Source organism: Actinia tenebrosa, unplaced genomic scaffold (assembly GCF_029948245.1).
Source record: "Actinia tenebrosa isolate PJP-AT-01 unplaced genomic scaffold, QUT_ActTen_1.0 PGA_scaffold2__45_contigs__length_23673736, whole genome shotgun sequence".
NCBI classification, from domain to species: Eukaryota; Metazoa; Cnidaria; class Anthozoa; order Actiniaria; family Actiniidae; genus Actinia; species Actinia tenebrosa.
Genome location: NW_028292579.1, coordinates 7816876 through 7843797, shown reverse-complemented (window position 1 = coordinate 7843797; position 26922 = coordinate 7816876). Strand labels below are relative to the sequence as shown.

The 26922-nt window shown below is 36.7% G+C and overlaps 3 protein-coding genes across 4 annotated transcripts; 2 read left to right on the top strand and 1 right to left on the bottom strand.

Annotated features, from left to right (window-relative positions):
- The first annotated feature begins 805 nt into the window (after positions 1 to 805).
- On the top strand, positions 806 to 6396 carry LOC116299805 (small integral membrane protein 15). Of its 2 annotated transcripts, XM_089034688.1 has the most exons (4): positions 806 to 928; positions 1519 to 1617; positions 2626 to 2690; positions 6195 to 6396. In XM_089034688.1, the coding sequence occupies exons 1-3, from the start codon at positions 829 to 831 to the stop codon at positions 2676 to 2678; spliced, it is 252 nt and encodes an 83-aa protein (XP_088890814.1). In that variant the 5' UTR covers positions 806 to 828; the 3' UTR covers positions 2679 to 2690; positions 6195 to 6396. The 2 variants fall into 2 exon arrangements, with proteins under 2 accessions (XP_088890814.1, XP_031564374.1); XM_031708514.2 differs by lacking the exon at positions 6195 to 6396 and having other exon boundaries at positions 2626 to 4190.
- Positions 4788 to 13065, bottom strand: LOC148909143 (uncharacterized). Its single transcript, XM_089034027.1, has 7 exons — positions 12948 to 13065; positions 11885 to 12028; positions 8647 to 8724; positions 7581 to 7689; positions 6950 to 7274; positions 6132 to 6353; positions 4788 to 5036 (listed from the first exon to the last, which is right to left on the bottom strand). The coding sequence occupies exons 1-7, from the start codon at positions 13063 to 13065 to the stop codon at positions 4788 to 4790; spliced, it is 1245 nt and encodes a 414-aa protein (XP_088890153.1).
- Positions 13066 to 15433: 2368 nt separating this feature from the next.
- Positions 15434 to 24530, top strand: LOC116299800 (activin receptor type-1). The gene is made up of 5 exons (XM_031708507.2): positions 15434 to 15583; positions 18910 to 19191; positions 20424 to 21377; positions 21862 to 21992; positions 22661 to 24530. Exons 1-5 carry the CDS (start codon positions 15517 to 15519, stop codon positions 22877 to 22879), a joined length of 1653 nt encoding a protein of 550 aa, XP_031564367.2. The 5' UTR covers positions 15434 to 15516; the 3' UTR covers positions 22880 to 24530.
- The last annotated feature ends 2392 nt before the right edge of the window (positions 24531 to 26922 follow it).

Here is a 26922-nt window from a genome sequence, read left to right as displayed (position 1 = left end):
ATTTGCAATCATCTTTATGATATTCGCAATAACGATCCCACCAAACCAGTTTCCCGCCATTTTAATCTAGCTAACCATTCTCTTTCTGACTTCATTGTTTTCGGTCTTTCTTTGCTTAACGGCAACAATGATTGTCGCAAGACCAAAGAAATGCGGCTTATTCACCTATTGGGCACTCTTAGTCCCAACGGGATTAATGAACGCTTTATTTTCAACTAACCTTTTCTTTTGTCTTTTGATTGTTTGTTTTTGTTTCCTTGCCTACCTTGCTCTCATTGGTTTCTTTTGTCTTATTCTATCATATATACACTCCTTTCTACCACTTCTTTCTCTTTTACTCCGACGAAGGACTAGCGTCCGAAACGTCAGTAAGTTTGTTCATCTTTTCACGGTGTATAATTTACCTTTTCATCATTACTGTTTCATTAGAAACACCGACGCAGCTCACACTAGTTTTTAGCTAGTTATATCTTTTTATTATTATTGATTATAATTTTGGAGAAATAGATCACGACAACCACAATTCAAAGAATGTCCCAGTATAAAAACTATGGGCTACGGTCCATGCCATTCTCCTCATGAAAATAACAAAATACATTATATACACAGAATTGAAATATGGCAAAATAGCATAAAAGGGATAAGTCGCTAGTGGGTGACAACAAATCACAAAGGAGAAAAAAACTACGACCTAGGAAATTGGTATTAATCAAAAAATACACTAAGCAAAAGCCATATTATTTCTAGTTTTTTTCCTTTGTTAGGTCATGGGGTTCCTTTGTTACAATATTTAATTTAGGTTATGGGGTTCCTGTGTTACAATTCAAAATGGCGGACAAAGTTAGTACGAACAACTCGAGTTGGAGCTACCAGCTTGAAGAATTTCTAAAATACGCAGCTACTAACCCCAAAGATTTCCTAATATATGGTAAGATAAGCCTTTCCACTTTATATATTTTTATTTTCCAACGAGTAAGTTTATAATTATACTATAGGGCTTTTGATAAAGTGATTAGGTGGTGGTTTCTAAGGCAAATTTCAGCAATACTGTTTTAAGGTTTAAAAAGTTAGTGTTAAATTATTTCTGTTTAAATTACTGCACTGCGAGGTAATGAATAAATGAACTTTGTCAAAGAATCTACCAAACATTTGGGAAACGAGCATGTAAGAACAATGCTAGAATTGCTTTCACGATTTATTGCTAAATTAATAGGCAGTGATCGCTATAGACACTCTCGCTAAAACCGGTCTTCAAGATTATGAACACGATAAACTCTCGTAAATCGCACATTTTCTAGTTCGATTTTTTTCAATCTTTTACATTCACACAGTCTTTTCGATATATTCTATGTATAAGTTTGCAGCGGTATATAATTCATATCATATATCATTCAACTGATAGCCTTTTATGGAAAGTGCCCCTATATGCAAGGCGCCCCTATATGCAAGGTAACGTTACCAACAATGCTGGCTAATTATGTTTAGTTCAATTAAAGAATTATACATTTTCACTTTTAGTATTTGTGTTTCTCACTCCATTGATGGTAATCTGTGGGATCTTATCCCTGAAACTAGCACATCATATAGAACAGAGAGAAAAAGAAAAGAAAAAGAAAGGTGAGTTAGTTTTTTCTCCATGTGTTTTCTCATAACTTTGAGGTGTAATCAAAGCTGAGTACAATTAGGAGAATGAAACAAAAAGGGCTATTAATTAGGGTTGGGGATTGACGGAGACTTGAAAGTTTGTAAAAGTGAATATTTAGAGGTAAAAAATGTTCTATTCCTCCCCGGCCCAGGGGCATAGGCAGGGGGGAGCCAGGGGGGCCAGGCCCCACTGCCCCTGCATGGCAACAAAATGGAGGGTTATTTTAGAATTCATAGAATTCATAACATGTATTGCTGTTTTGGTTTTGGTTCAGGGTTTTGGGGACTCAAAGGAATTGGCAGATTTTTGAATTTGGGCCTCTACTTCAGAAAATCCTGGTTACACCAATGCCTCACTTTTCATCATGTTCCCTGTCAATCCAAAGTCTTATCTTTGGGAAGTATCACAATGGAGTTTAGCTTTTCTTTAGCTATGTAAAGAAAGGTTGCATGGCTCTGTCAATTTCTGGTTGACTAGCATTTTAGGAAGCTACATGTAAAATTGACTTACACTTTTAATAAGAGGGGAATCTATAGAAGATAAATATACTCATGTCATATACTCGACTTCTAACACTCACAAAGCTGTTATTTTTATCACTGCAGTTTCTTTTGGTTTAATTTATTTTATATATTCTTGGTTTGTAGCATGAATTAATAGCTCTACTTCAGCTATTAAGATAAACTCAAGGACTGAAATTAAGGGTCATGAAGTCTCACTTACACAGTCAATTAGTATTTTTAATTCAACCCAAAATTCTGTGCCAAAAAACAAACAAACATGAGTAGGCTAACAATATCCAATCCTTTGAAGAGATAGAGGGTTGTTGATTCATAAATGATACTCTAGACCATGTAGCTTTCTTTGAACCCCTCCTCTATAAAAAAATGGATAAAGTTATTTGGATGGTATGCCCATGCTGAGCTATCAAAGTTTTTCTAGAGATTCAAGAGCATTTTTTCTTCTTTATCGTGACATAGCTACCCGACAATCAAATATGGCAAAGACAAAGAAAAAGTTAAAAGTCAAGTAGGATCTTGCAATGGTATGAAGATCAAGACCTTGTTATCTGTCTAATTATTTTTTTTTTTTAAAAACCTTGTTTAAAGTGTATATGACACGAAAACATTCCATCATTTAAAATGTATAGTTTGTTAGTAATAATAAATATATCGTAACAAAATTTGTTTCAAAAGCTTATTTCTTGAGATATTTGCGAAAGTTAATCCCAATTTGTGACGTCATTTTGTTGACACGTACTCTAGATTCAGTAGTAATGTACTAAATATAAATTGTAATTCATATAAATTAACAACAAAAGACATATTTTAGTCAGCTTCATTTGATAGCTTACGTAGTACTCTTCCAATGTTGGGAAATTGAAAAGTGTACTACTTGAAATTAAGATTCTATATTCAAACATATTTCATGTATTTGCAACTAAATCTGGAGACTTGTAAACAAAATGGCGTCACAACTCGTGCTAAAATTTTTTGAATTTCTAGAGAAATACGTTTTTGGAACAAATTTAACCGTGATATTCTTATTAATGCCAATAAACTACACATTCTTAACATTAAAATTTTTTCGTGTCATATACACTTTAAGGAAACCTTTTCAAATTATCAATATGTAGAGGGGGACATGTTTGTTAGCTCTGCTATTGAGTGTCAACACGCACTCCTAATGTGCTGAACAAAAGTATATGACCACATTTTATGTATGCTCACGCATCTATGCCAGGCTTTTGCTACCAAAGGAGATTTTACATATATTGTTTGGTAAAACCAGCAAACTTTGCACTGAAATGTGTTAATTTAACATACAAAAGCTTGTGCATAAGTATATGATAATACATTATGGCTGGTCATACTTTTGCATGTCGTGCTGTCAATAAAGTTTATTGATTGATATTAACATAAACATAGGCTTAATCTTGTCATAGCTCTCCTGAAAAATTTAAGAATTACAAAAAAACTTCTATCTTCATATCATTTTGGCTAATCCACAATTAAACTGTCTTTCTACCACCTCTTTAATTCTCTTTTACTCGTTTCACGGTGTATAATTTACCTTTTTATCATTACTGTTTCATTAGAAACACCGACACTGCTCACACTAGTTTTTAGCTAGTTATCTTTTCTGTCTTATAGTTACAAATGTATCACAGTGCATTGTAGTTTTAAAGGACTTAAGATAATGGATGATCAATCACCCAGTGGCATGATTACTGGTCAAATAATGAGTGTTACTGGTCAAATTAGTTGAAAAATACATATGATATCCAAAGGCTCATACCAAGTGAAAAAAGAAGAGAACTAGCAAAAAAAGGACAAATCACTTTTTTATGTCTTATCCTTTAGAAGTCTTTGTCTTTTGGTCATAAATATTGGGATTTCATGATGCTTAAAAGAATGTATTAGGTGTATATTTCAATCTTGCAATGTGATTAGCGCAATGTGTATAAAAGCTCACAATGCACTTTCGAGAATCAAATACTGCACAAATAGAACAACGAAATAAAAGGAACTATTGGGGAAAAAAATACTTCGTTATTTGTGTCTGTTGTAAAACATTTTCATAGAAAATGTTAAATTGAAAAATATCAGATGATTTTTTAGAGGAGTTGGAAAATGCGTTAGTACTCAGTATCCCCTTCGTGCTTTGTGCTAGAGATTTATGCTTGTGCATATTGGGTATTTGGCTAATGTAACTTCAGGAATGATAAATAAATAGTGTTAGACATAAATGCACAGGGATGAGGACTGGAGCCTCTAGAGAAACTTTTGATCCCAAGGGTTGCATTGATCAGAGTTCTTACATATGAGGAGTTACCCTTTCATTTCCAACTGTGGTTGCAGAGTCTCTGATGACAGAGTCTCACCACTATGTGGCTAAAAATCACAAATGAAAATTACTTCACCAGAGCCTTTGGAAGCAGGGTTATGCTTTTATAATATTGTCAAGTTAATATATAGAAAATAAGTTTCCACTCTTTTTATTCTCTAGTCACAAATCAATCTTTTATTTTTGATATCTCAATTTATGGACTTCGTACTGAGCTCTTAAATATTAATTTTGGTATAAAGTTTGAGACTTATCTCATACTGTAGAATTTGATCTTCTTTCCTTTCTTATAATCTTATTTACATTTCTTTCTATAAACAGATTTTGAACGTTTATTTTGAGCATTAGATTTGTACTCATTGCCTTGAGTTTGAGATTCATCGATCTGCAAGAACTGAGTGTAGGCGTTAAATGCCATGCGAAATTTATTTTTCAGCGCCTCTGATTGGATGTTGTCACTCTGTAATTCTTTCCAATGCTGTTGGCTTTCTTTTCTTTTTTGGTCATGAAGATGCACTAAAAAGTCCTCCTTTACCTTTGCGACCTGCCAGAAGATAGTCATTTTTTCTGATTAACATGTCGTAGATTTTGGTAGTATCTTAATTTTATGACAAAGATAAATGGGGTTCACCAACTTCGTTTTAGAGCTATAAGAGTTTGAAGAAGTGAAAAACTTGTTTTATTGATATTTGGCAGTAAATTTCACAAAGTTGTCAGTATAGATACATTTTACACAAGACCAATTTTATGGAATATTGAAACAAATTAATTTCTTGGACTGACCTACAAAATTCAGAGCATCTCTAACTCACAGATCAAATTGGACTTTTCATGCAAAATATTTGATATTAGCATGCTGCTTATTTGTTATTAACATTCATTGTTTTGCATGATCTACTACAGCAACAAAGTACTACTAGACTTAGTGTACTTGCTGTTGTAATTATTGTTTTTTGTTGCTATTGCTTTCGTTGTGTTTATTTGTTTTTGCGCGTTCGTTTTACTCGTTCGTTTTATTATTGTTGTTGTTGTGCGCTCTTGTTGTTTTTTTTTTTTGTTGGCGTTGCTTTTGTTGTGTTTCAGCATTATTGCTCTTGTTATTCTTGTTGTTGGGCGCTAATTTGTTGTCGTTGTTGCTGTTGCTTTTGTTCTGCTTGAGCATTGTTGCTGTTGTTATTATTATTTTTGTGCGCTCTTGTTTTTGTTGCTGTTGGTTTTGCTTTTGTTGTGTTTCAGCATTGTTGCTCTTGCTATTGTTGTTGTTGTGCGCTATTGTTTCTGTTGCTGTTGTGTTGCTTTTGTTGTGTTGGCGCATTGTTGCTGTTGTAATTTTTGTTGTTGTTGTGCGCTCTTGTTTTTGTTGCTGTCGCTTTTGTTGCAATAATAATAAAGAGCTTTATTTTACCATCTCTGAAAAAAATGTACGAAGGTATTTTTGGTGCCGTTGTTGTTACGTTGCTGCTGCTGTTACCGTAGTTGCTGTTGCTGTTGGTATTGCTTACAAGTACTAGCACTGTTATTGTTGCGCTCTACTGCTGCTTTTGTTGCGCGGTGTTGTTGTTTTTGTGCGCTATTGTTGTTGTTGCGTGAATATAGTGCTGTTGTTGTCTTCAAAATGATTTCAAAATATTTAGCATACCTTATCTCTGATAGCAGGGAGGTAGTCAAATGTCATCACTTTGGCGTTTAATTTTCCTGGCAGATTATTCATCCTTTTACATCTGACCGTCAGCTCTACAGGGAATGGTTGAATTCTTTGGGATTTCCAACCTAAACGTCGAAACTTCTTTATTTGTCGTTCCTCTGGTGGTGGGCAAGGAAGAAGACGAGTAAGAGGAACAGGTAGCGAGTGACCACGATTCTGTTGCCAGGAAACCAAAAAAATGATACCAGTAAAACAAATCACTGTATAAATATTGCTACTTCAATGATTTTCGAAATTTCTGGAGTTATGATGGTAAATGTGATCTGCATGATTTTTCAACGATTTTATACGATATCAAGAGATCATAAGGGTGTTTTATCTTGACGAAATGGAACTCCAACAATTACATGCGCAAACACACCCCACCGACCATCCCACCGTCATTAGTGAATAATGAAACTAGCTAAGCTGCATTCTCACACAAAATGGCTGGGACACCCTGGCTAGAAATTAAATTGGATTTTACTTACGTCGCGGTCCTCTACAAATGACCCTCAGTCGTGAGATAAATGAATAAGTGCCATTTATTGAATTTTACTTTTTTGTAAGAAAACCAAAACAGACTGACGATGATGATGACGATGATAATGATTATTATTATTATTATTGTTGTTGTTGTTGTTGTTATTATTATTATTATTATTAATATTTGCTTATATTTTCGTAAACAGCGCAGATGTACATTTTTATGCTAACGTGCGCTTTATGAGTATAATTATTATTAGATATTATTATCATAAAGTTTTGCTCACCTGAACATTAATATCGGTTGTATTTTTCACTGACTCTGGCCGGTGGAATCCATTATTAAAGCATGTTGTGTTAAACCTCAGTCTAATTCTACCGGGGGGAGGTAACCTCTTTTTCTTCGACTTTTGTTTTGGGATGTGTTGAAAAACGATGTGAAGGGGCTCAGCGTATGGAGAATTTTCATGTCCCACAGCATGATTGGCCTCTCGGAGTGACTCCATGTGCTTGCGCATCTGGAATTCTGTCAGTCCTATTACTCTAGCCCCTGCTGCATAGTGTCCTACAACGTGGGGTGCTTGCGCACGCTTGTACTTTGTGTGATAATACCTGTGAACCCCCCCAAAAACCAAAACATATTTAAATTTTAAAAGTCAAAGCAGATTCAATGTCAGTAGACGTTGGCCGCTAAATAAAGGAAGGCTGTTTAATAGAAGGTAGCTGGCCGTTTAAAAGAGGTTGGCTGTTTAATAGATGGTAGTTCTACTGTATATCTGTAATAGCCGGCGTAGCGGCACAAATTGGGGGGAGAGGGGGAAGGGGTGGGGGGGCCTATGGAGGTGCCTCCCCCCCCCCCCCCCCCCCCCCCCATTTCCCAATTTCGGCCGCTACGCAGGCTAATCAGTTACTAATTACCCAACAATCTCGTCGATGGAATGAAGAGCCGATTTTTTCATAAAATTTGTCAAGGCTTCAAATAACATCGTTTCTCGTCTGCGGTATTGAGCACTTTTTTTGTCGTCCTCTTGTTGAGCATTATCTGGCACAGATATAGAGAATCGACGATTAAAGCGCGCGCATGCAGTAAAACCATGAAATAAAAACAAAAATGATACTGACAAATAGTAGTTCTTCAGTGACTTATAGTTGCTATCACTCAACCAGAACATTCATTAACAAAAAGACACAAATGGTCTCTTGTGTACTTGTCTTTTGCGTAATGAATGTTCTGGTTGGGATATAGCAGCTATGCAAAGTCATTGGATATTAATATTCTGCCGCAATTATAATAATTAATAGCATTCCCACGTACTTTCCGGTCCCTGGGGGATTGGAAGAGGTTGCTCATTGGTTGGGAACTGATATTTAAGTAAAGGACGCGTGCTTTGGCGTGGTTGAACAAGATAGCCAAACTATGTGTGGCACCCACCCACCCACCCTGTTTGAGCCGGGTTGATGTCGACCCTAGCACATCCTTAGTACTTCGTGCTGGATTCGTTTCCGGTCAGAGTGCGCATCCATATCTCATTAATAACAACGATTAAGGCAGAATAATATACTATTTCTCACTAAATAGCGCTATTTTTCATTATCAACTTTGTTCTTATTTCATGGTTTTACTGCATGCGCTCTAAACATGTGGTAGCTCTTACACGGAAGTAGGAATGTGGTTTTAGTATCGCGGACAGGGGGGGCATACGTAGCGTGGGGGCTTAGCTAGCGACGACTGGCCTAAAAGTTTGACTTTTAATTCCTTTTTTTCTTTCTATTTTTTCCCGATCGGGCTACCTGTAGATTTGGCCAGGAATTTTTGCGCCAAAGCGCGCATGCTCGCCCCTCCATCTCTGATACTCTCGCTATGCCACTGATTAGGTGGTGGATGGGGGGGGGGGGGGGGGGGGGGGTGTGATATGGGACTGAACAAGAAATACAATCTAAATAAAAAGCTAAAGTTCTTACAATTATATTTTCTGATCCATACCTGGTCCCAATCCTTCGAGAAATCTTTCTGTGTTGGTCATCAGATTTAGAAATTCATCAAAGTCAATCTCGCCATTTCCTATTTTCAAGGGGAAAAAATAAAACCGTTTGCAATTGTTTATACTATCATTAATAACAGTAACAACAATCCAGCACTTAAATAGACCCTTTCACGCAGGGGCGTAGCGAGGACCTAGGAGCTGGGGGGGCATTGATCCAAAATATAAAAAATTACTCCTCCCCAATAAAAATAAACGCTCAAACAAAAATTCAAGATAATATGTTTTTTTTTTTTGTTGTTATTCTTTTTTCAAAAAAAAATTTTTTTTTTAATTTTGGGGGGGGCACCCCCGTGCCCCCCCCCCCCCCCCCCCCCCCCCCCCTCGCTACGCTACTGCTTTCACGGTTTCCGACGCCATATATTGCTGGGGGGCAAGTTTACTAAGAAGCGACGGGGAAAGAGATGCGTTTTTCGTTGAAATTCCATTCTGAGGTAAATTTTCGAGATCAAACTTTTTCTGTAGACGGAGAATCCTCGGTTCAATGTTTTGTGTGCTGTTTTTGAGCCGATGGAGCCAACATAACACTGGTTCTCAGAGAGACGGAGGCTTTGGGGTTTGCGAGTTTTGCGATCATACTAGGTTCAATTTGACCGTAAAAAAATCTTGCCTCGACAACAATGACTCGATCAGCACAAAACGTTGAACAGAAGATTCTCCAGTCTACAGACAAAGTTTGGTCTCGAAAATTTACCTCAGAATGGAAATATAACGAAAAGCGTATCTCTTTCCCCGTCGCTTCTTAGTAATCTTGCCCTAGACTCTTCCACAGTCTCTCGCTCGTCCGTTTCAATATTTTCAAGATGGCTGCGAAAACGAGAGAGACTGTGGACGAGTATTTTGGTTCCCAAAGCACGCTGGGTCCAAGTTTTCGGGACCAATAAGTCATTTCGGTCATTGTACCGTTACGGTCTCTAAGCGTGGAGACGGAACGGACGAGCGAGAGACTGTGGAAGAGTCTAAATTTTGCCCCTCCTGAGCAATATGGCGTCGGAAACCGTGAAAGGGTCTATTGATCACTATGTATTGATTGAAAATAGGACGTTTGCATGATGGCGTCATTTGACTCCCACTACCCAGATGCTTTGCGAATTTTCTTTGTTATTTAAATTTGTATTTCCTCATGAGAATAGTAAGACAATTGGTGCTAATTAACTGAACAAAAGATAGCGTGCAAGGGAGTATGGTAGTAGAGGTCAATGACGCCATCGTGCAAACGTCCTATTGATTGAAGAGTATCTGGTACACGACACAGGAATCCCGCTTGATGTCAAAGCAAACCTACTCACTATTGTCGGGCTCTCAAATGCAAAGAAAAAATCGCTATAGGACAAGTTATAGACCAAAAACAATTTAAAAAATGCTTTTATGTAGTCAAAGGTGGATCAAGAAGTGTTCTTCAAGAATTCAGGTGTGTGCTTTTTAGCAAACAATCGCTTTTTTTTGACAAGCATTTTTCTCGACGAATCGACAAATCAAAGACTTTCTCTCAAAACGTTTTTATATTTCTATAGATAAGCTTAATTTATTATAATGCTGGATGAAATATAACACGAAGAGCATATTACAACGAATATTTGTCCTTTATTTAGCTTTGTAAATCTTTAACAATTCGATTGTTTTTAAATGAGCATGAATGAAATTCAGGCAAGTTAACTCGGCCGAGTCGTAGCGGCCAGCGGCTACCCACCCCAATAATATGCGGTGGGGGTGGGGGTGGGGGATGGGGCGCGTTTTTGCTAAGGACTAGTGGCAGCTTTGCCAGCAGTCTTGGTAGCTTTGGCTGTGAGCTAGACTGCTGTGCAGACGTTTTTAGAGTCGGCTCATTCCTTTGTGGGGAGGGAAAGGAACGAGCCAACACTAAAAGCGTCTGCACAGTAGGCTAGCTGTGAGCGTGCAGCAAAACATTTTTTATCCCGCCCGCCCACTCCTCATTTGGTGGGAGCCAGGTGAGTATTATTCCACTGAGTGGTCAGTGTGACAGGTACCAGGTGGTGAGCTGTGGCCCGGTCGCCATGGTTACCACCGTGGTAGGGCGTAGTCTAATTGATGCGCACAGCTCGCACAATGGTACCTAACCCCAAACTTATGTAGACGATGAGTTTTAACCAACTATCGTATGTTTTTCGTTCAAAAAAAAAAATGCAGCTTTGTTCGCCTCCTATCGCGGGGTCCCATCGGCAAAACAATCAATGAAGACTTTCATTCAAGAATTTTATATCTTTCTACAGATAATTTATTTAATTATTGAATGAAATATAATTTTTTACCAAATATTCAACTGTTTATTAAGGTGTTCGATTAAGTATGGTTATAAAAATGATCTTAAATTTATGTTGTTGAGAGATGTTATTGTATAAAGACCTAGACTTTCACTTTCAAAAGCTAGAAAATATTCAAAAACATTTACAAACGCCAATTTACTGACAAAGGAATTAGTCATTTTGTATTTTGCATTGCCTTTTGCATTATTTTCTATTTTGTCTCAGTTGTTCTTGTCAAGTTTAAATGAATGTAAGCTTTGTTTTTGGAAAACTTTAAAGGACCTAATTAAGTGAACCTTATTTTTTGCTCACCTTAACCAGTTTTCAAGTCTGTTTTTTGGTCTTTATTTGTCCTAAATCTCCAGATTTTCGATTTCAATGAAAGACATCCGAGGTAAATTTCACTAAACTTGATATTGTATTGGATTATCTGTAGTTATCTTTGGGTTTTTTTTTAAGTAAAAGAGATTCAAAGCCCGAAAACTGTCGGGCCTTGGAAAAATTTAGTCGAAGAATCTTCAAAGAACAAAACTAGCCCCTGGGGGTGGTGGTGAGCTGTGTACAAAATTCAAAAAAAAACAACAACAACAACAGTGTAGTGCATTTCGATTCGATTTAACTGCATGGTTTTTAGTATGGGAGAAATTATCTTCATCTCGAATAAAAAATAATTGAAGATTTTTTCCTCGATCTTATTTTTACCTTTCAGTTTCATTCAAATTGTTTCTCCCTGCGACTTCCCGTAACTGGAGCTCCGCTTTTAGGCAGTGCCTAAATATATATATTAGTGTTGTAGTCTCTCCTACGCAGCCGTCATTATAGTTTAGGTCACAAATTTTCAAGGACTAGAAAACCGCACAAAAAAACCGGAGACAAACCCTTGAATCAGGGGAGAGAGTAAATGCGTTTTACTAACCATCTCTGTCCATAGTAGTCAATACATCAATAATTTCTTCCTGTGAAAGTTGGATGTCAACAGATCTCAAGGCAAGGTCCAGTTCTTCTGCGTCTATCGTGCCTCCTCCATTGCTGTCAAACAGGTCGAATACTTCTTTGAACGCTAAATTTACAGAGAAAAGAATTATAAACGGTAAAAACATCTGCAGTTATATATTCCTCTGCAGTTTATTTTTTATTTTTTCTCAGTAAACTCTGTTTCATTCGGTCAGGGATCGATAAGGGTCTATATTTTTCATTCGCGGACTGCCGTAATCCCTCAATCAATTCTCCTCTAGCTTCTTTATACCCGTATCACAGACTTCTGTTGTCGGTCCTAAATCAACTGTTAAAATCACTGACCATTTTGTTTGTACCACTTCTAATGTTGTATATTGTATTAAATGTACCCGCTGTAATCTTTTGTATGTGGGCGAGACTGGCCGCCGTCTTGGTGATCGCATTTGCAATCATCTTTATGACATTCGCAATAACGATCCCACCAAACCAGTTTCCCGCCATTTTAATCTAGCTAACCATTCTCTTTCTGACTTCATTGTTTTCGGTCTTTCTTTGATTAACGGCAACAATGATTGTCGCAAGACCAAAGAAATGCGGCTTATTCACCTATTGGGCACTCTTAGTCCCAACGGGATTAATGAGAGCTTTACTTTCAACTAACCTTTTCTTTTGTCTTTTAATTGTTTGTTTTTGTTTCCTTGCCTACCTTGCTCTCATTGGTTTCTTTTGTCTTATTCTATCATATATACACTCCTTTCTACCACTTCTTTCTCTTTTTACTCCGACGAAGGACTAGCGTCCGAAACGTCAGTAAGTTTGTTCATCTTTTCACGGCGTATAATTTACCTTTTCATCATTACTGCTTTATAAAAGGTGGCGCATTTTAACAATTCCGGACAGGCTTATATAATACGACTTTGTAGCCAACAAAGTCTTTACGATACCATGCCCAGCCTCATCCAGAAGCAGCATTTAAATCGCTACATTAAAAACGTTTAAGAATGATAATCGTTACAGTTTACCGTTGACGACATCGTTTGTAACGGTGACTCCAAGTTGTGTTACAAACTCATTGGAGTCGTCTTCATCTTGTAATTGGAGGGAATTTCCGGACGGTTCTTCGACTACAGTGTTGCCCATATGTAAGAAGTCATGGGCAAAAGCATTACGCCTGACATTTTTGGGGGGATTCATTCTTCAGTCTACATACATCCATCAAAGCATTGTATGGATTCTTGTTATACAAGCGCGCGCGATGTGTTCCACTGTGCGTCTGAAACGTCACTAACAGTACGTTTCTGATTTTAATTATTTCATTTTTAACCATACGTTGTCATTATGACGTCATAGTACTATGTCATAAAAGTACGTCATATATCAGTGTTACTCACACTGAACAATAAAACTAAGATAACTGAGATTTCCTTCTGTTTGCTTCAAAATAATTCTCGTATGACATAAAAATCCATAATTACGAGATCATTCACTGAGCCCAGGGTACAAATCGCACAGTGCCGTGCGCAAAATCCCTTTTCGACAAAGAGTACTTCATACTCGGATCGGAACGACCTCCGCTGTGGCTATCTTACCGTCATAACAACTCTATGCTAGCTGTCATGTCAAATCCTTTGAAAAAAGCTTTCAACTTTTATCGACACCATGAAAGAACCTCTGCGCTGATCAAAGTAAGGGCATGGCTAACGAACAGATCAATATTGGATCTAAGCTTTTTAGGCTTTGCCGGAAAGACCTGGCAAACTCTACTCAATAAGGATGCCGAATCCGACCCCAGAGGTTAGAGTCGTATCGTTATAACAGAAAATATTATAACATTCTCTCTTTACTACTAAGTGCTTATTGCAATAAACACTTAGGCCATAGCTTTGTATTTGTCAATATTCCTTTTTCCGCCTTATTCTCGAACTTTTAGAAATATATACCCATGCCAGCCTCGCGCACAAAAACTATAAACGCGTTTATAATATTACGTACTAAATCACTATGGAGACCAAATCTACTTCGGGCATAACTTTTTCACATTTTACTTCACGTATCATTTTCTTGAGAATAAGGCTCCTTTGTTTGAGTTGTATCCATATTCATGCTTCTTCTCATGCCGTTAAACAAAGAAATGATGCTCTAGGAATAACTTGAGTCTGAAATGGGAAAACATTGTGCCCAAACAAAAACAACTAAATTTATTATGTCAGAAGTTGACTTCTGACCAAGTCGACTAGGACGACAATAAAAATTGCAAAATATGCTGAACAAATCTGTCCTAGATAAATGTTTGAAGTAAAGTACTTTTTTTGTCAAGAGCTTATTCTATGCATCAGCGTCCTTGAACAATGAACAATTGGTTCAGTATCAAGTGGTGAATTGCTGTCGTTATAAAACACCTGGTATGCGAGGGTGAAGTCTGAAGATACCAAATGAGGCAGCTGGAGCGGTTTGGATTCATTTTATGAACACTGAACTCTTGGCTCTCCAACGTTAACGGCGCACACAACTGATGAGATTCGATCCAGCTGAACTAAAGTTTTATGATAGCGAATTTACTAGAACATTTTTTACTCAGCCTTGTTGTATTCATATTCTCCTTTCCTTCTGTCACCCGTAGAGGAGGTTAAGGGGATACTCTGCTCGCAGTCAATGTCGCTGTAAACAACTTTGCAGTGCAGTTTGGAGAGGAAACTCAATAATTACTTCCTCCAGGCCAATTCAAATGTTTATATGTAGGCTTTGGAACCCGAAGCTTAAAGTATAGCTGTTTAAATAAACTCATGGTGAAATTTTCAAAATAAGAATAATTCTAATTCTTGCAATGAAATCCCTGCATTATGGGGTATCGTATCGGCGGCGCTCACTGAATTGCTTTATGGCAGATTTCATTTAGTGCCAAGCAACACTACTGTCACAACTGCTATTTTTCTTCTTCGTTCTTCAGTTCTCATTAGTATTGCTATTTTAATCTTCTTTCGTCTATTTTTTTTCTTCAAAACACTATTCTTCCTTAGTTAAAGAAGCCCGTAACCATTGCATGGCAACGACGTGACGAAGTATGATATTTTGCTGATAACAGCCTATAATATGACGACCGGCCGCAAGTTTACAAAGCATCGTCACCACCAGTTCTTGTCATTAGTGATATCATAGATGGGAACACTGATAAAGTGGTTTATTCCAAATATTCCTATACCGCTCAAGAGTCATCGCTTTCATTTTCATTTTCATTCCATTTTCATCGTTTTCATGCGTGAAGTTTGAGAAATATGCAGGCGAAATTTTAGCTTCCAAAAAATAGCGAATTATCCGTAGGAAAAAAAATCACTGGTTTCAATGATAATTATTGTGTTTCGTTGCTGTTGTTGTTGTTGTTTCTTTCTATTCCTCTTCTCCTACTACTTCTTTTTCTCGTTTTCTGTATAGATTGCCGAAAGGATTCTGGTTTCCGAGTAGCTTACGATGATAACACGACGAGTCCACGAGACAGGTGATTAGAATGTCTGGAGCCCTGTGTTCCTAAACTCACAGGCGACTTGGTGTCGAACACACAGTAAAGTGTGAAGATACACCTAAAGAAAACGGGAAATGCTTTCTTTCCAAGCTATTTTCTGCCTTATTTGTGCATGCTGTGTTGCCTTAGCTCCTATAGAAGGTATGTTCTTGTGCTTTTGGGGATATTTTGCTTCGTTGTTCGACATATTGAACAGACTTCAGCGAACGAATCGAAATTACATGGAGCCCAAAACTATAAACGTCGCGCCGTTCTTTATAGAAGTTCATTATAGATCCTTGCCTTGTTTGGGCTCAAGAGGCTTCTGAAAGCTCAAATAATCTTCGAAGGCCTCACAGTCTTACTTGCGTCTTGTCGTAGCGTAAAATTCAAACTTTTTTGGTAGTTTAGTGTTGTTGGTATTCACGCCAAGCAGCTAGAAATGTTGGCTTTGACTGATTAACAAATGATCGACGTTCATAGTTCTATGCACGCAACCCTTAACTACGATATTATCCTTGCTTTGTCCCTAATATTAGTATGCTTTAGGGTCATTTTTTTCTCCTTTCTTTTCGAAGTGTGAATAAAACTGATTTTGACGCTTTCAAGCAGTTTCATCACAGAATTCATGCATAGAGGCTCTGACTAATTATATAAACGAAAACTCGAAGTCTGTCTGGCTGACTTTTTCAAATCTATGTCCTCTGTATTTCACATTAAAACATTATAAGCGATCAGGATCGCATTTTCTAAATATTTTGCGCACCAGAACCATAGCCTTTTCTTTTTATTGTTTAGCTGGGCCTCTAACTGAACTATTTTTATTTTTAGAATTCATATATTTTGGAAGATTAATTCCTAAAACAATTTGCGCCTTGAAAATATAAGCTTAACATCGATCAAGCTCTCATACTTAAAGCAATCCATGCTTCGCTATAATGCACCGTTATAATACCGCCGTTTAACCAAGAACTTATTTTATTCCTCGGTTTCTTATTCTAAAATCTTTGATTATTTGTAAATTTTGGTAATGATTTAATTTATTCTTCCTGAGGGAACAGCTTATCACATACGACTAGACGTTTATGTTCGCTGTCAATTTTGAGACAATTTCTTAGCTTTGCAAATGTTTAAATCCGAAATTTGGAATTTATTGTGTGTTGGTTAGAAGTATTTTTACAATTACTGCTTTTGCATTCCATATTTGATTTTTCTTATTTTGTCTGGTCAGTTTCAGGACAGATTGTTGATTTTTTCCATTAACGATGTTATTTATTTCGACCAATGTGTATCTTTTAGTCAAACATTACCCCAGATGGCAAAACCCAATTTTACATGCTTGACAATACTTCAAAGAAACGTGTTTTGACTGCAGTGTAGTTCTTATCCATGTTCCACTTTTTATTTACACTTTTGTCTAATGAATATACAAGTTTGAATAAGCACACAAAGAGTACAAAACAAAATAGAATAATCAAAGAAAAACTGTTTTGAAAATATTTTTCCTGATCTGTGCTTTTGTAGCTATCTTATTATTTTCTTCTTTTCACAGCTGATTTTATCCTGTCAACTGGGGGTGTTACTCTGGTTTTCCCTTCAAACATTAAAATTTATTTTCGAATTTCGTATTCTAAAAAAATTATGAACTACAGTAAATTAATGTTCTAACTGTATACCTAATTATGTGCGCATATGTGCCCTTCACATAATAGAGGCTGTATATAAGGAACTTGGTCAAGAATTAATTGTGCCTATTATTGTTCATCCAGAGATTAAAAAAGTAATATCAGACAAGGCTCGTGATTATTCGTATGTATAGGCTCTAATTCTTTGTGTTTTTAAGACCTTTGTCAAACAAAAGCTATTTGTGATTTTACAGAATGAAATAATCCTGAGTCACAAGTAGCTAAGTCACAAAGAGTAGGAAAATGACATATTTTCATCTATTATGTTCGATCGTACCTAAAAACTCATATTTTAAGTAACTGGTCAAGACTAGCTCAAAATTTTAGCATATATGCTCTCAATTTTTTAATGAGGTTTCTAAATTCTTATGTTTTCTGGCCTGCTGTTCTTAACCCAAGCAAAAAAGGGCGGAACTAGTTTAAATTCTGAAAAAATATATAACTCATTGACAAACATAATGAATTCGTGTCTACTTTTTGGCCTCCTGCAAAGGAATTTACATTCAAAACAAATGATTCTCTTGATAATACTGCCTATATCTCATATTTGTGGTCAATTGAAAAAACCCTTTCTCAGACTTCAAAGGAAAGTTTTATTTTCAACCCTTTGGTGTTCAAAATTTTTGTTCACATTTGATCAGATTTGATCTTAAACGATCAAGGTTATCAGCCAGAATGTTTTAATTAGTGCTGTCCATTTAAAGCTTTGTTGTTCTTGTTGTTTTTATTTTCATCTTTTTTTTTTTTTTTTTTAATTCACTACATATTAACCTTAAAAGTCAAAAATGTTCCTAACAACTATATTTACCTTGAAGTCAGAGTTCAATAATGGTTAAAATGGTTCAAAAGATATGTGAAATGTGTTTCAATTCACATCTTTAATAACATCTTAATGGTTCAAGACTTTTAAAACATATAAAATGCTGAGCAAGCACTCTTATAATTCTAGTTAACCATTCTCAATAGACTAAACAAAGAACCAAAAGAGCTTTCTTTTGTATTGAACTAATCATTTAAAAACTTTTTGTATTACGATAACAATATTCTTATCCATTTTGCATCAAGTCATTTACAAAAAGTTAAGGATACATATTTTAATACTTCAATGGCTAAGTTCTTATTATTCTTAAGATTTGGAAATTCAGTAAATAAATAAAGGAGGTTTAAATGCTGAATTTGTAATTACATCTGCAAATGGTTAGACCTTCAAATGGCTTTGATGGCCACGTTAATGGTAGACCAGTCACTAATCAACTTGAGCCATTAAAAGAGGACATTAGTTCATCACTTGCATTACTATCTTTATGAATTACTGTATGCATATTACTGTGTAAATACTACTTGATTTATCTATTTATTTAATAAGTAACTCAGCTCACAAATGTAGAATCAAACCAGGATAGCAGTAGTATGAGGAGAGCATTCTCATTATCCACTATGCCACCAATGCTTCCCAAATACTCATTTGGAAGTCATTTTACAGTGTATATATTAAAAATCATGTCTGAAAAAATAAAAAATATATAGAGCTCCTAAACATTTTTTTAAAGATAAAAAATATATTAAATTTTGCATCTATTCTTTGACTTTACTTTTGTTGATTTAACTTCAATTTATAAGAGGCACATGTCTTGAGAATATACTAATATGGTAACTTCAACAGTAACATTGAAGTTTACAGTTACTAAAACTTTCCTTTTTAGATTTTATTGCTACAGTACGCCAACATTGTGAATACATGTTTCTTGGGATATATATGTAATGTTTCTATAATTCATCATGTCTGTGATTTTATATTTTCAGGTGTAAAAGCCAGTGCAATCAACAGTACAAGTGTGTCCACATTTAATTGTATATGCAATACATGCTCTGGTGGCAAAAAGTGTCAGTCTACCATAGCATGTTTTTCATCTCTGGTTAAAGAATCTGGTAAACCTGCTGTCATCAAGAAAGGCTGTATCAACAACAATGTTCATCATCAGATGACATGTTGGGGGAAATCAAACAAGTCGTCAAGACAGCACTACACAGTTTGTTGCAAAAAGGATGAGTGTAATGCTCTCATCAACCCAACTTTCCCTCCAAGTAAGTTTTATACTCGTAATATTTACTGAACAATACTTTACTCGGAGCTTTGAACAGAGTTGATGTCGTAAATAGTATTTACAGTAATATTTTAAAGGGATTCTATAAGTTTCCCATTTAGTTTTAAAATGTCTTATTTAAGTTAAATAAAGGAAAATGGCATGATTTATGATTAATATATAGCAAATACTCATAGGCACTTTAAAGTGAGTTATGAATTTATAAAAGTTGCTTAGTATAACTTTAGCGTAGGTACCAGGTTGCAGTCACTTTCAGTGTTTCTTTATGACCCCAGAGGCTTTTTATTAGTAACTTTTATTGGTTATGGATGAGGAAGTGCAAAGACGTGGGAGTTACTGATATTTTAAGATGGAATTACAAGGCAACAGTTGCTCAGTTATTTTTAGATCCTGAGTTTAAGTAATACAGAGGTGTTTGTAAGGAGTTTATATGAGTAAATTAGTCTGTTATTCAAGCAAGTGTACTGCAGTGCTCAGAGCTTTCAATAAAAGGCGGCAGCCGGCAATTTATCTCCGTATACTTCTGCCTAAACTGCCGGCTATTTTATACTTAATAGTACACATAATTAATAAAAAAGGGGACTAAAAATCCATTCATTACCAAATAAAGACATATAATAACATCAGTGGATTCAAAATTCTTCAGAAACGTCTTTATTTTTATTTGTTTCGATGCAACAAAACCCGCCACATACACATCTTTCGAAACAAGTAGTTGCCATCTTGATTTTAGAGCGCAAAGGTCTCTGGGTAATATAACGGGCTTCCTGTGGTAGTTAAGACCAGCGGTGTTCCTGGTAAGTTTTTTTTTAATGTGTAGTTCCAGAAAATATCCATGATCCCCCAAAATGCCAAAAACCCAAGTGCTCCGATTTAGCGAAAACGGTAATATTTAGTTTTTTAATTCACATAAACTGCTTAAAGATTTGATAAAAATGCATTAAAAAATTCAGAAATCACTGTTCAAATTCTGTGGTAACATTTCTGAGGTTCTAAATCTAAAAATTTTCTTGGGGGCTTGCCCCCAGACCTCCCTAGATAGCAGGGCTTTCCGGCCCTGCCTGTGCCACTGCCCCCTACTATTTGGGAATAACTGCTTACTCCAAAAAATATTGAAAGCTCTGAGTGCTGTGTAGCTGTTCAGTATCACATAATCAATAATGTATATAATTGATATTCCAACTAACTTATGATTTTTTTCCTTGCTTCAAGGTGAGCCACAGACCACTCACAAGAAAAAGTATGACACAGAATTCTTAGTAATAAGTATCTGTGCTCCAGTTGCAGCATTAATCGTTTGCATTATAGTAGTGTACATAATATTCCATAGACTTATTAAATACCATGTACGGCACCAGGCAGTACCACAACATGAGTCAGAACCTGTTGGGCATATCCACTGTGCCTTTAAAGCTCCAGGTAGCACACTTCAAGATCTCATTGATATATCATCTGGAAGTGGATCTGGGTTACCATTGCTGGTTCAACGAACAGTGGCTAGAGAAACCCAGCTTATAGAGACAATAGGAAAAGGACGTTATGGCGAAGTGTGGAAAGGCCAGTACCAGGGTGAATACGTTGCTGTGAAAATATTCAACAGTACTGAGGAAGCATCATGGAAAAGAGAAACTGAAATCTACAACACTATAATGTTACGTCATGAATCAATTTTGGGGTTTATTGCTGCCGATGTGCACTCACGCAAATCCACCACTTACATGTGGCTCATAATGCATTACCATGAGTTAGGCTCCCTTTATGATTTCTTAAATAGATCAACCTTTGATGCCGAGACAATGGTAAGGTTGGCCCTATCTGCGTCAAGTGGACTAGCACACTTGCACACGGAAATTGTGAATGGGACAAATGGGAATGGTAGTAAACCAGCTATTGCACACAGAGATATTAAATCAAAGAACATTCTCGTCAAGTCCAATTATACCTGCGTAGTTGGGGACTTAGGTCTTGCTGTATTATACTCAGGACAGAAGGACAGTGTTGACATGGGCGAGAACACGAAGATCAGTGTAGGCACACGTCGATACATGGCACCAGAAGTACTTGAAGAGAAACTTTATACAAAGTGTATTTCTTCCTTTAAGAGAGCAGATGTTTATGCATTTGGACTTGTTCTTTGGGAGATATCCCGCAGATGTGTTTCTGGAGGTATATTTGTTATTAGTATTAATTTATTTGGAGCGCCACTGCAAAGTTTATTATTGATAACTGTTTACCATCAATAAATATAGATGGTTGTTATTCGTTATCGTCAGAGGGTAGGTGTAGCAAGAGTGTAATTGTTTCTTACCTCTGGTGTCTTAGGTTACATTTCTGGACTTGGCATTGCATGAGAGTGGAAATTGTTTTTTTCCCTTCTTTTTTTGATCCCTCTCTTGCAATATTACAGTAATCAAACTAGAGGTCTACTCCAGTGATGAGAGGAAAGTGCACTACTACTGCACCCTTGTTGCCACCACCAATAACTGAATACTTTCACTGAGTTACTTTCATTAGAAGTTCAGTTTGCATTAGAAATTACAAGCTGACCCCACACTAAATAAGTGCAGTGTAATATTTAAAAAATACACATTTAAAATTTGACAGCATATTACTCATTAGACATTCATCACTTGTCTACTTTAATCAACAGGCTTAGTTGAGGAATACCAACCTCCATTCTATGACATGGTCAATAATGACCCAACCGTAGAGGAGATGAAGAAAGTTGTTGTCACAGAGAACAAAAGACCCTCTCTACCAAATAGATGGATTGGAGACCCGGTATGTGGGATATCAATCAACCTACACTCAATGGGTCAATGGACTAGACAATGAATACACATTCACCACCTTCCACACATCTGTTCATTGGTCACTCAAAACATTCAATCAATGCTTCAAATTCAAGGTAGTTTTAGAGGATTATTCAAATTAATTGAACCTTTCAGCCTTGATTGAATGATTTGTGTTTGACCAAGGACCACTGTATGGAAAGTGGTGAAAAGTCTGTATAGTGTTAATAAGTTCATCAGAAACTTGGGTAAAGTTTCATTATTTAAGTTCAAGGGCAAAGTAGGGCCAAGATAGTGCCATAAATTCTGGGAAACTTAAGAAAGAAAAAAAGACTGGGTCCAACTATTTTTCAATGCCAGGCTAAGTGATTTGATGTTGTGACAAATAAATCAAAAACGGTGGTAGAGATTGCTTAAAGCTTTGAAGGGGTGGGGGTGGTTTTGATCCTCTTTTAATGCTGCTGGTGAGACTGGTAGTTGTAGATACCAAGATATTAAAGAGGGGGAAAATCCCTGTCTCGAGGGTAGAGATAGGGTCTGTCTGAAGCAATAATCTGTTTAAGCGATGGTAGAGGCGAGGATAAAGATTTCAAAGATATTTAGGTTATGTGGTATCAGTACTTCAATTTCAAATATGGTGAATACTTTTGTTTCCAGGTGCTGAATGTCATGACCAAGGTTATCAGAGAGTGTTGGAATGAAAATCCTTCAGCCAGACTGACTGCACTTAGGGTGAAAAAAACACTCTCCAAGTTAATGGATACATTGAAGCCAAGAAACGACTCGCTTAACACCAGCACCCCACTTATCGAAGACGTAAATAACGTGAATATTCACATCGAATCTGAAGACAGCAAAACTCTACCAATGATTTGATGACACGTGGGCTTTAATCCCGATGGAGATGTAGGAGGATATGTATCGTACACTCTTTTGGACCCCATTCCAAGAATAGGTTATTAGTACCAAGTTCACCAGTAAAACTGGGTATTTCAGCAAATTTCTGGAAACTTCCTTACCGGGACTGTAGATCCTACAGTACAAGTCTTAGGACTAAACAATGCAACTGGTAGAGATAAACGTATGTCATGGGCGCATTAGACATCGAACTTCTGTTTAGGTATCCTAGGGCTTAAGATCAATATTGATCTAGTAGACCATTTGTGCATCTATTTTGATGACAAGACAGATTTTCGATGAGTGAGAAACTTAGAATGTGACTCAAATGGCTAGCGCTTTGATACTTAAACCTGGTGATTCTCACGAGCAAACGCACGTTGACACAAACATAAGCACAAGCGAAAAGCAACGCATGAAGAACAAAATATCCCGTTGTCTTGCGTTTGCGCTTGCGTCACTTCTATTCATAGTGGGGGGCTGGAGTTCCGTCGGCATGCTCCGCTAGTGAGAACCAGGCTTTAAAAACACGGTTGATGTGTGGATGTGCTCGTGCTTTGCTCAGTACTGAGTGCGCTACCTTTTAGCAGGCTTTTGAGTTTCATCTAGACTAGGCTGCTTGCAGCCCGACAGCGTAAAGGTCATACTGCATCCCGCACAATCATAGTTAGTAGAGATATATCAATGTTGCTTCCCTCGTTTTTCTCAGGTCGGTGTCCTTATTCAAAATCAAGACTTTCAGCCAATATTCACATCAGCATATAACCTGAGTGGAAGTTTTCCTAAGCGCAACACTTGTTATCCCTTTAAATTGATGATTATCAGTAGAGGACTTCAAAGGTTGCACTAGGTAACTTCTAAACCCAGATTATTATATCAGATTAGTATATTGTGCATTCACTTGGGATAGGCTGATGAACGTCCTTGTGTCTGAAGAGGAGACGGTCTAACTATGTGTAGGTTTAACCTAGAGTTGTAGTGTAGCTGGGGATTGAACCGACGACTTCACGCACGACAGATCAATTTTTAATCAACTGATCCAACCGTGTAGCCCTAAAAATGTAGTGAATAACGCGAGGAAAGCTATTACAACCAATCACATTGTTTAAATTCCTGGAAGCCATTTAGAAGAGTCACTTGACGTTTGTCATTCATTTCAAAGTTCGTAATCTCCTTGTCTTTGCTTCCAAAACTTAGTCTTAATCAAAAATTCTTGTCTGGATAACAGAACTTGGCCAGACTTTTCAAAGTCTCTAAACTTGACGCAGAAAGATTTGACTTATACCAAACTGAACTTGTATATATGTGTGTATTGATTGTGGCCAAATTTGCTGTTGAATTATGTTTCTGTTAAAAAAGTTAAACTGTTGGAGTACGCCTTAAATTTCCCTTGTAGCCGTGCTTTCACGATGTTAAATGTGCATTAAATATCCGGTCTCTCTGCGTTAATTCTCCACACTGTCTCGGGACAGTCACTGAATAGACTAGTGCATGGGACACGTGATAAGTACGAATACCACCCCCACGCAGACTAATCTGGTAGAAAAATAACGAAAGAAAAAAAACAACAAAAAAGCTAAAATGTAACGCATATTATTCAAGCGACTGAAATATAGAATATTAAGTCCTATGTCACAATATGTAAACTTGAGCAAAGTTCAAAAGATAAGGATGGAATAATAAATAGATTTTTTAAAAGAAAAATTGTATTTTTTTGTGTAAGAAAATACATTGAATGCGATCTCGTACCCAGAGCCCTCATTTCTTACTGCGCATGCTCGACGAAATAATTGGGCTCTGGAAAACTCTAATATTTCCTGTGCTGTGATTGGTTCTCGAGAACAAAGGAAGATACCGGAAGTAAAAATTACAGTACTAGGGAAAATAAACAAGATGACGTCTCGAATTAATGAAGTACACCAAAAAAGCCTGTAGGGCTGGATTTTTCAAAAGTTTTGCCGGTTTTGTAATGAAATTGTATTGATGTCCATCCAATAGATATTTTCGGAGTTAATTTAACTGAAAACCATCTTCAAAACCTAATTTTCCAAGCGCAAATTCACATGCTCGTTGAACATCGCCTGCCATTTTGAATTTACCTAGTCTGTCATAATGCGCATGTGCGAGAAACCCAGAATCTGGGTCATCCGGTTTGGAGTTTTCCAGAGCCCAATTATTTCGTCGAGCGTGCGCAGTAAGAAATAAGGGCTCTGGGTACGAGATTGCATTGAATGTAGATTCGATAGTGAAGGGCAGTATTTACCTATTGAGTAATCTTTGAGTCAAAACATTGGAAATGAAGGACTCCGCCCATTTTTATTTAAAAGGCGTAGATTTATAACATCATATTAAAAGGTTTTCGTGTCCATTCTTACCTTAGATTATAAGATATCATAAATAACCATTGAGCCAAGGAAAAAATACTTGACAAATATAAGGAGTTTTGTTAACAGGACTACATGGAAAAATGGTTTAAACCCCTTTAAGTGGGCGGATCTATGATTTTGAGTTACGCACCACCCCACAAACAATTTTACAATCTTTATTATTCAGTTCCCACATTTTCGAGGCAATCCTGTATATTAAGAAGGCCCTAACAGTGCCGTGTCTTTGTTGGTTCAACAAACTTCAATTCCATACGTGAGATTTTTTTAGCACTCGTTCACATCATAGTTATATGTGAACGAGTAGCAACCAGTGAACATCACCAGAACAGTTAATCAAGTCAACCCTACCATGCAGCGTGACTACGACCGCTAAATAATTAGTCCATAGCATTTGATTGTTTCGATAGAACCGACTTTGTCGTAACGCATTGACAATGCATATTGGTCTTAAAGGGATCTTGCGTTATTTGAGGTAATCGTTATTACCGTACCGTGATCGATTGTGTTTAGAGCCGTGTGATTTCACACTCAAACAAAAATCTGCCCAACTTACGTTAATGGCTTTTCAGTGATGACGTAAAGTTTTGTTTAGCAATAATTAAACTAATGAATATTTCAGATGATATATATAATGGCAGTATATTTTATTTTACACCATTTCAAAGTTACAAGAACTAGATGGTTTCAGACGTTTGGAGTTTTGGCTTCTGGTCAATCAGTTAGCACGGACTGAGTTGTGCAAATTAACGGACGAGGGTTAGATATATGAAAATACCAGAACCATAATTTAACGAAACTACACCTTTATAAAGTCCCGTTTACACTAGCGATTTTTGCTGCGATTTTTGTGGCAACTTTCGGAAATATGAAATCTTTTGTCTCACCCTTCTAAAGAGATTTTCGTCTAGGAAAATCTTGGTATCCTGAAATAAACTTTACAAGTAAATTCTTTACCATTATCTATTAAGGACAAAATCGCAAAAAAATCGCAGCAAAAATCGCTAGTGTAAACGGGGCTTAAAGGGACTGATCTGAAGATTTTTACGTCGAAAAGAATTCATGGAAAATTAAACAAAAGGGAAGAACAGAGGGGAGGAGAGGGCGAATCATAGATGATTATAGGGCTTTTTACCATAATTATTCGCCATGGGCTAATAAACTAAAAAAAACAACTGAATACCGGACCAAAACTTCGGTATGCGACTTGTCATTTTAAGTTATCATTTCTCTTTATCAAAACAAATTAGTTCTGGCGCTTTTAATAACTATTTCCAATCTTCGTTGTTTTTTGAAGATTGAAGAGCCTAAACTCAACACTGTCTGTGTGACTTTGATGGGAGTAATTGAAGTTCACGAGTGTTATCTCGAAAAGGCATCACAAGAAACATTGAAAACACATACAGGACAGAGTTGAAAAATTAAGATAGCAACGATTTGTGTACATTTGAAGCTAGCGCACTGGTGTGGATTACGTCAGAGATGATCGCATTTATCAATACAGAGGTATTATCTCAGCTGACGCAAAAAGTAAGGCCTATCAATCACGTAGTTTGATCGCAAAACAAACATCCGACCTGAACTACCAATAGTTTGAAGATAACTCAAGCTTTGTTTACAGTAACATAATTAAAGTAG